Source organism: Chroicocephalus ridibundus, chromosome 1, assembly GCF_963924245.1.
Source record: "Chroicocephalus ridibundus chromosome 1, bChrRid1.1, whole genome shotgun sequence".
NCBI classification, from domain to species: Eukaryota; Metazoa; Chordata; class Aves; order Charadriiformes; family Laridae; genus Chroicocephalus; species Chroicocephalus ridibundus.
Genome location: NC_086284.1, coordinates 121496036 through 121506122, shown reverse-complemented (window position 1 = coordinate 121506122; position 10087 = coordinate 121496036). Strand labels below are relative to the sequence as shown.

Sequence of the window (10087 nt, the reverse complement as noted above, 5' to 3'; positions counted from 1 at the left end):
AAAGGGGGTGAGCTTTCCCGGGCAGTTGCTCTGTCCCACAATGCTTTTCCCTCTCCTTTGCTGGGCTGAAATGTGCCTGCTGATGCTTTGCAGAGGCTGCCAGCTGGAGGAGCCGACGATGGGTGAGTGGGGAGCCCTTTCCCTGCACGAGGTTAACTGGGGAGAAGCACCAGCCTCTCTTGGCAAGCAGAGAGACCCAGACGCCATCCTGACTGAAAAATACTCATCGGTATCTGGAACAGTAGCCAGTAGTCTGGGGGCTGGTCAGCAGCAAAATCAGGAAAGGCAGGTCAGAGAGGGCAGAGTTTGTGTTTGCACTCCAGCTGTAGATTCAGCCCGTATATTCCCTTTCTTTGTACGTGTCGCTAAGCTGCTCAGCACAAGGGACGGAGCAGGTTTGCATTTCCAATGCACGTGTCTGGGTGGTGCGCGTTGCTGTTGGGAGAGGCTGGGGCAGGGGGATATCCCTCTGCAGCCGTTGGCATGCCTCCCAGCTGCGGGATGGACTGGGCTGCTCTGCCTCCCCCGCACCCTGCAGGTGGCAGCGAGATGGGAGCGGGGATGCCCTCAGGAGTGAAAGCCCCTTTTGCTGGGTGGTTGCCATGTGTTGGGTCTGTACAGGACACCTCTGAGCTCCCAGGGACAAAGATGAGCTAAGAATAACGCACTGGGAAGCAACAGGGAAATGAGCCTGGAGCTCAACTTTGCTGTGCTTGCTAAGGAGCCTGCCTGCCCTTCTGTTCCCATGCCACCTTCCTCCTCACCACGACGCATGGACAGCATAGGCTAATGAAGTGATGGCCACCCATGAGACCGAGGTGTTTGATGTCTCCCAATGTGCCGCACAGCCTCGTGGTGCAGTTCCTTGCTCCAGTGCTCTGCAAGATGGGAACGCCATGACTGGATGTTCCAAGGCACTATACCCTTCCCCAACCGAGTTCCTTTTCCCAACTGAATTCATTTGGGGGTTTGCTTTGTTCCCAGGTTTGAAGGAAGCCGTGAAATCTGACCGCGTTATTGCAGCAGCCCTTGGTGGAGAGGCAACTTTCTATTGCAACTTCTCGCTCTCAATGGATGTTTTGCAAGTCACCTGGCAGAAGAGAAACGGGTCTTTCTTCCAGAACATAGCCACCTACAGCCCAAAGCACGGGCTGAAGCTGATAGAGTCATTTCAGAAGAAGGTGCGTTTCACTAGAGCAACCCTGAGGGCCCCAGCTATCACACTCCAAAATCTCACCTTTGAGGATGAGTCCTACTACAGATGCATTTTCAATGTGTTCCCTCACGGCTCTTTCAGCAAAGATATATGTCTCAACATCCAAAGTAAGTTTTCCACTAACACCTTCTCAATTTTGGGCACTCAGCACAGGTCTGATGTAGTCAGGAGTGGTAAGCCTTTATCGCCTCCACCATGTGGAGATTTCCATGCAGCAGCATCTCCTTGGTGGATAGTGTCCAGAATTGCCATGTCTTTCCTCAGTGGAGGTGAAGGTAAATAAGCTGGGAGATGCTTTCGGGTAAGAACATCTGTACAGGGAGGTTCCCCGTCCAGCTTTGACCATTAACTCACCACAGAGTGTAAAAAGTACCTTCTCTTTCTGCTTTCAGCAATTTCTGAGCTAACCCTGGAATATGATTCCCACCTGCCCACCGAGGGTCTCTTCACTGCAGTCTGCTCAGCAACAGGAAAGCCTGCCCCCAAAATCACCTGGCTGAATGAGAGAAACCTGGATGAGTCCCCTGAAATACACCGTGTCCAAAATGCAAACGGGACAGTAACAGTGGCAAACAGACTTACCTTCTCTGCCAGCCACCTCCATGCCTTGGCCTGCCTCCTTGACCACCCACAGGGAAGGAAAATGAAGGCAGTTTACCTGGAAGAAGCAAGGGAAGGTAGGCTGCATTTGTATGGAGAGGTGCAGCATGTACTGGGGAGCACTTAGGAAAGGATTTGCAATTGTGGGAGCACAGCCTGTGCTTACATAGGCATCACTAGACATTTTTCTGGGAGTTCAGACCTCAGGATGGATGAAGATTTCATGATTGGAACCCATCCAGAAGACTCCTCTCTGTGGTACCTTTGTGTCTGTATGGTGGATGTGTGCTTATATGTATATATCATAAAATCATTGAATGGTTAGTGTTGGAAGGGACCGTGAATATCATCTTGTTCCAGCTCCCTGCCATGGGCAGGGACACCTCCCACTAGAACAAGTTTCTCAAAGCCCCATCCAACCTGGCCTTGAACACTTCCAGGGGTGGGGCATCCACAACTTCTCTGGGTAACCACTTCCAACGTCTCAAAACCCTCTAATAAATGTGTAGATTTGAGTGTACATATGTATATATGTCTCTCTATGTTTAGATTTCTACACATTTACAGATCTACAGTGGATGTGATCAGCTCTCCAGCAGTATCCACAACTGGGGGCTACACTGGCAGAGCAGGCCCCTGGCTGTGGAATTCTCGGGAACAACATTTCACATGGAAGATCTTGCAGGAGGGTATGTCTCAGGAAGGATGTGAGACTTGCCTCATGATAAAACTCCTTCACACAGAAAGAAAAACACAAATAGGTCAGGAGAAAAAAGGCTGGGGTTTGGTTCCCCCAATACCAGGGAAATATGAGGCATTATCAATATTTATTCAAAAAACAAAATAGTTCCTCACCTACCACAGTGTTACATTGTTGTGCTGTTCCATTCTCTCCTTTGAAGAATAAATGAGCATAAACTGACAAATGTTTCACTTCAGTCCCAACTTCTGCAACAGGACAGGAAAAATATGTTGGCATCCCTCTGTGTTCTATGGGAACTTACTGGTTTCTTTTTGTAGGTGCTCAGAAGAGCATGATCGTCATGGCGGTCGTAATAGCAGTGCTATTCTTAACAATCTTGATACCTTGCATCATGAGACTAAAGAACAGAAAAAGGGAAAAGTAAGAGTGATTTCCATTTTCTTGCAAATAACATGGCTTGCCTGTGTTCACCTTGCAATTTGCCTTTCTCTTTCCTCTTGGGGTTTTTATATACCTGCTCTGGGAACTTATCCTAGGGGTAACAGAAACCTTAAAATAGCAAGATTCCCTCTAAATGCCCGGAGGCTTCTAAGCATTACATGACTAGTTCACGTGGTTTTTTTCAGACTGAAGAGATGTAGTGCACCTAGAACACCTACTGCGGTGAAAGAGGAGAAAGGTTTGCACCAAGACCTAAGCGAGGAAGCCAAAAGCCTGCACATGCCGAAGGACCAGGACGTTCTTTATCAAAATGAGGTAATACAAACACCCAAGTCTTCCAGTAATTACATCCTTCAAAAGCTTTGCAGTGCTTGCCTGGAAGGTGACAAAACCCTTCCATAGAGATCTGCTGTCCGCCGCTGCTGCCATGTCTTTGATGCATGGGGCAGCCACACCAGGTAGATGGCACCATACGTGCCCCATCTGACCCCTGGTAATGCTGAGGAAGGCCTGGAGCATGAAGGAGAAAAGTTAGCCAGGGGTTAGGTGGAAAGGTGGGGAAGAGGTGCTGGAAATGCCCAGGAGGTCCGATGGGATGTCCCTCCTGGACAAAAGTGAGGGAGCACTGCGGAGCTGTGGTGCTGTAACCAGCAGCCTCACACAGAAGTTTCCCCAGAAAAGTCTGCCCCTGCCCTACTGGTCACACAGGCACGAAGGGGCTCTGGAGGGCTATTGGCATCCACAGACTAAACCAGTAAGTGACCACAGCTGGGAGTCACCCTCTCCAGCCAGACACTTTCCTCTGACTTCCCCCAGGTTCCCTCTTTCTCTTGCTAGTCCTGTGCTTGGAAGGGCAGCCCTCCTGTCTTCTCGTCACTTCTCTCTGCCTGATGATGTAGAGCTTTGTTGTGGTTACCACACCATTGTGCTGGGTCTTTTGCAGGAGCAGACACCAGGCTCCTCACTTCACCAAAGGGAGGCAGGTCTGAAGAGAAACATGGAAGAGAAAAACCATCACAGGCGCTTGTTTTCAGAGGAAGCAGAGAACCTGAACAGCTATGTCCATGGTGTGTTTGAGAAGGGACCTCTTGGATTATACATCAAGGAGGTCAGCTTCACACCCATCAAGGAGGACAGAAAGGCAATGGCAGGTGAGGGAGTCCAAATAACACCCCACCCTGGCTGCTCCCCAGCCCAGCACAGGAGGGAGAGCCACTAGCCCGCTGAAGGCCCACTTCCACAAGCCCAGAGGAGCACAGGGGCCGAAGGGCAGGTGGGGGAGCCAAACTAAGGACTCGGAGGAAGGAGCACCTTGCCCAGGCTGCACCCAGGGATGTCCCAGGAGATGCTCAGCCCCAGGATCCAGGTGTGAAACCCATCCGGATGAGTCATCAGTGGAGCACCTTTTGAACTGAGGAGGTCACTGCCTAAATGCGTATGGACACATGATGGGATGCAGGGGAAGAGCATTTTGGGATTGCACAGGACTTCTTATGGGATGCTTAGGGGAGGGACCAAAGGTCAGAAAAAAGGAGGAATGAAGGGGTTTGGGGGATGAAAAGGCCTGCGAAACAGCAGAGATAAAGTGATAACAGGGTCTGGTTGCATGTATGCGGGAAGCTGATCACTACGCTTGTCTGGCCATGCCTGGTGCCTGGTCACCACAGTCTGTCTTGTCTTCTCCTTAAACTCTATTTCTGTCTTTTCCTGGGTGAGGGACTCTAATCAGTGTGCATGAGTGTACGGGGGCCTGGTGCCAGCAGCTGAGCTGGGACCATGGGCCAATGGGCTCAACTGAGGAGACCTGAGTGAGAGAAACCACATGCCAGCCACCAGCATGGACCAGGCGCAGAGCCCGTGTGTCCTTGATGCAGCACCTGGAGCGAGGACCTGCACTGATCAAGCCAGACAAATCAGTGAGTTGCTGATGTGTGCTGGGACACCCTTTGACATACCACAAGGCAGGAGGACCTGTGCTGTGGATGCAGCAAGACCTGCGGAACTGTACCAAGATCGGTATTTCAAAAAGAAGTTACGTTTTGAAGGGCTTGAGCTGGAAAGCTTCCCCCCCAGCTGTCTGTATCATTATATGAGGTGTGCTAGAATTGTCCCTCCAATGTCTTTGCAAAGGCTCTTCGAGCAGGTTGTGTCACGGTGCAGCCTCAGCACAGAGCACTTTGCTTTATAATAGCAGAGTACCCTCTAGTGGTACAGATCACGAATGAAAGAGAAAAGGCCTCCAGTGAGTCTTCCATGAAGACAGTAACTCAGAGTGCCATTTTTTCCTCTTTGGACTTTCAAATAGCCTTTTGGTATCCAGCAACCCTGTCCCAGGTATCCAGAAATTGCAGCCACTGCATCCAAAGGCATTCAGGAACAACAGGACAAAATGACTTTATGGGTGTTGTCCTGTGGTGGACACTGGCTGTGGTTGCTGGAAGAGAAGGTATTGAAAGGGACTGTCAGAAGGAACTGGGTTTTTGCTTTCAGTCCTGCCTTGCTCTCCTGGAGGAAGAACTCTTCTTGCAAAGGACGAGGGAAGGAAATGTGGAAGTGTTCCCAAGTCTGTTCTCCAAGCTGCCAGGCTGGCCTGCGATGGGTAAAAGAAGGTGTGTTTGAGGAGAAGTGGGAAAGGCGGGCATTTGGTAGTACCAGGGAAGGCATGTAGGCTGCCCAAATCCCGCTGACAAGTTCCACCTGGGGTTGTCTCCTGAGAGAGCTAGATTTCCTGCAGATGGGCTATAGGTTACGATGGTAGGTTTCAACTTGGCATTCCTTGAATGGGAGTTTTCTGGAATTAAATGTTCATTAAATTTTTCTTTTGCAGAGAAATTATCTGTGTTTTTTTGCATGGTAGTCATGGACACGCATGTAATCTTCAATTGTGACTGATTGCCATCGATACACGTGTGTATAAACAAAACAACAATAGAAGAGGCAAGTGGGCTTAACTACTACTTTTCAAAACCAACTTTTTCCCAGGAAAACGACATTGTAAAGAGAATTGTGTAGGCTCAGTGCTGTGAGACAGTGAGCAGTGGTACTCCAGCTGAGTGGCTCAGAGCCTGCTGAAGGAGGGGGAGAGGAATGGCCTCACCTCTGTACTTCTGGCAGTGAGTGCATGAGTTATTCCCAGTGCAAAAGTGTGGTTTTACTTGGAGTCCAAAGTTAACTGTGGTGATTGAGAAGGAAAAATGAGAATATGACGAAATGCACACCAAGGACTCAGACAACAAATAGGTAGAAAAAGTCTTAGTTCTTCCAGAACGTCTCACTTGAGGGATTTTTTTTTTTTTTTAAATGGTCCGGTACTGGATTTGTACAGGGCAGATAACCTGTTTTTCGCTACTCTTTGAGTAGGAGCTTAGAAGTACTCTCTGATTCTTCCCAATTAATTGGAATTAATTGTTTCTTTCACTCCTAGTAATTGTGTTGTTTTCTTTCAGAAAGAAACACATTGCCTGTTGTAGAAGCCAAACAAAATACAAAGCTGAGACCAAAGCTGTCGTAAAGCCAGCCCCACTAACACAGCACATATAACATGCCTCGGCTTGCCTTCTTTTTAGCATGTCTGTCCCAAGAGCTGAAGGAAGTTCTCTGGGAGAGTAGAAATTAATGTAAAAAATTGTTGTGACTGTCTCACCTTTTTTTTTTTTTTTTTTAATATCCCTCTTGCTTGATTATCGACCTGATTTTGTCCCAGTTACTCATCCCTAGGAAAGAAGGATTTGCAGTGTCTGGGGTGCAAGTATATTTGTTAGTGCGTGTAATATGCAGCACACTTCTGAGAGGGTCTGCGCAGCCAGAGGTATTCACAGCCCACAGTCGCCAGGATGCTCAACCCTCATGCAGAGAAGAGGCGTGTAAATGAAGATCAGTGAGAGAGACATGAGCAGTCATCAACGCAAAGAGCCCAACAGGTTTTGCTGGGAAACGTGACAGAGGAAGAGAATGCGAGCTTAGGTATGGATGTCTTAGCTGTACCGAAGATCCATGGCTGTTTGATGCCCGACAGCCCCCGTTCCTGTTAAGTCCATCTAATACCAAGCCTCCCTTTACAGCAAAGTTTAGGTATCTTTCATTTTACACATCTACTCTATAGGTGGAACGCAAAGCAAAATGTAAAATGTTTCCAGCCCTTTCTTGCCACATAAAGGGACCCCGGAACATTTTGCGGGTTTTATCCCTAGCCCCCATGGTTAACTTTCTCCTCTGGGAAACATGGTGCAGTTTCTGCTGGAAAAATTGGCCAGGATATCAAACTATCAACCCTTCAGCATTTGCTTGTGTTCTAGAAGTAAGTTTGAGGGAGACAAAACATGTGGTTGTCCACTATCACTTGGCTGAATCACCAGCAAAATGATAGCTGGTGGCAGATCCTCTGGACCAGGCTGGACCTCCTAGTAGACCTATTTGAGCATTCATGGCTTGAGGAAGCGTTGCTTGAATTTGATGATTAAGGGGGATTTATATGAGCAGAGCCAGGAGATGAATGAGCAGAGCCTAACAGCCCTGCTGTAAGCCTCCAGCAGGTGGCATGCCCTGTAAAACTTAGTGGGGTTGGACTCCACTCTAAGGCTTTATTTTCTTTCCCTGTTAAACAAGAGCAACTTGCAGCAGCTGTATCGTATTCTTTTCCTTAAAGCTATACAAGTGTCCCTGGTTGCTGCCTCAACTGGTTCTGCCCAAATGAGGTCATTAGTTCAGAAATCAAGGGAAGAACCAAGGTATGTGTTATCAGCAGAGCGTGTCCACCCAGAAAGCAAAGAATAAAGAATAGACCTCATTCGTGACAGAAAGGATTTCAGATTGCCTCTTCCACCAGCACGCAGGGCGTATTGCAGGGGAAGAAATAAAAAGAGAGGAACAAAGAAAGCTCTGGATTTTAGGACAAGAGGTCTCTACTTACTCTCTTTCTCACTAACTTCAAAGGCTTTGTTACACCAGACAGCTGGTGTCAGCTCGGCCACCACCAGCTCCAGAAAAGGTGATGTATAAAGAAAGAACTTTGCAAAATTCTTCAGAGATTGCTGAGCTGAGGCAGAGCATTTTAGAAAGAAACAGTTGACATGAGAGCACAGAATATGACAGAAAGGGGTGGTTTTGTGTTTCTTGTTCTTCTATGACTATAAAAAGATTGTGAATTTTTTGCCTTTGCTGGGCTGCCTGGAGTACTTTCCACTTGCCTCTGTCTGCCTTGAGGTTACCTCTGGTCTTCATCTACTACTTCAGAACTATCCATTCCTTGCTCAGCTCTATTTTCCTCCCTCTCTTCCAAGGAAGAAGCCCTCTTACTTTCCATACCCTTTCATCATTTCCTTCTTTCTTCTCTAAGTTTCCCCAGCCCATTGAAGGAGAAGTAAAATTTGGATAAATATAGAACTTCTCCACTTCAGTAGACATGAGTTACAGCATGAGCTAATATAAAATGTTGCTCAAGTCGCCCAAATATCCCCTTTATTTTCATGAAATAAGGGCAGGAAGATGTCCCTGGGACTTCCTTGCTTTTGTCACTTTAATGGCACAGGGCACTTCTGGAGAAGTTTATTTTAAGCTGTATAGTCCGCAGCTCTCCGGAGTTCCCTCTGAAATCCCTTCAACTATAGTGAGGGCAGGTGAGCACAGGAGACTTGCTAACACATTTTTCTCATGAAAAGAAAAATGTCAGTCTCAAACAATAAGTAGTAGGCTAGTTGCTGGAGACTTGGCCTGCTTTAGAGAGAACCCAAGGTTGGCAGAGGGAAAGTTAAGTGACTTGAGACCTACTCGTCAGTCCTAGGAGATAGCAGAAAATGTTGAAAAAAGGAAGTAGTTGAGCTTGGGCTTTGGTTTGTTAGTTGGCAGAGGAAGGACACCACTAAATGAAGCATGGTGGTGGAGAAGATGTCTCCAAGGACAGCTGTACCCATCTGGAAGGGCCACTGCCCTGACCCCCAGCCTCCAGCAACAGGTTAGTTCTGATTTTGTCGGGGGGAGGAAATCAGGCACTTTCTTTTTTCGCAGGTCAAAAAGCGCTGCTTTATGCGCTGTGGTACTGAGAGCAGTGGAACAGGCACAACTAACACACAGGTGAGCCTGGGATGACTCTGGAAAGGGGTAAACACCACCCCATTCCTTTGGAACGGTTTAATAACAGTGCTTCAAACTCTCCCATGCATTTGTGTCTTAAGACAGGGGTTCTGGATTTAAGTGGGCAAGTAATGTATGGGCATCTTTGCCAAGTAATATCAGACTGTGCCAAGTCTGATATTTTTCGCATGAGTAATGATGATTTAAAAAAGGAGACCTTTTAGGGCCTTGCAAGAGAAATATTACAATTGGTATAAATGACACCTGAAAACATGTGTCTGCATGTGTGTGAAAGTAGCTGAAGAAACAGCAAATGGCAGACACTGAAGGTCCTGTATTGATTGCAAAGGACGCTGATTCTAATTAATCAAACTGAGAAATAGGTTGTTTCTGCCAAGCCTGGGACAAGCCTGATAAAACTACAACAGAGACAACTTGTCAGTGGAAGATCCTGCAGTCCAACAACAGGAAGATGGCAGCGAGAATGCCCTGTATCATCATGCTGTCCCTTTTCCTCTCAGCCCAACAGGAAGGTAGCAGCAAAAGCAAAAGACCACTCCCAATGATGTGAAAGACATATCTCAAAATCAGGTTCTCATCACCAGTGAAGAGGAATCCAGAAGATCCTGGCCAGACTGCTTGAAAGCTTGAAGCTTGAGAGTATGAAACTGGGCATAAAATCAACTCTTCTAGAGATTTTGTATAATAAAATGACCTTCCCGTTCCATAAGATCTTCCACGGAATTTTTTATGCTAATTTCCTACAGCCTAACATCATAAAAAAAGGTAGGTTTTTTTTTTCTGGACTGAGGATCCAGAAAAGAGGTAGAGTCTTGGCCTAGTACTCAAAATCTTATTGCTGAGCACTGCTGAGCTAGTGACCTGCAGTTAGTTATTACAGTTTGTGGTAATTACGGGGGGAAAAAAAAAAAAAACCCAAACAATTACTAGGTTGAGGAAAACCTTGGTACATTTGTCCTGCAACTTCCAGTGAAGCCTTACAATAAAGAAGTTCAAGAAATCGATCAGGTCTGAAAAAAAATCCAAATACTTTCTGG

The 10087-nt window shown here is 47.2% G+C and overlaps 1 protein-coding gene across 1 annotated transcript; it reads left to right on the top strand.

Moving 5' to 3' along the window:
* On the top strand, nucleotides 1-6471 carry LOC134519284 (OX-2 membrane glycoprotein-like). Its single transcript, XM_063343673.1, has 7 exons — nucleotides 1-122; nucleotides 985-1323; nucleotides 1609-1893; nucleotides 2837-2939; nucleotides 3146-3275; nucleotides 3904-4111; nucleotides 6407-6471. Exons 1-7 carry the CDS (start codon nucleotides 41-43, stop codon nucleotides 6469-6471), a joined length of 1212 nt encoding a protein of 403 aa, XP_063199743.1. The 5' UTR covers nucleotides 1-40.
* The last annotated feature ends 3616 nt before the right edge of the window (nucleotides 6472-10087 follow it).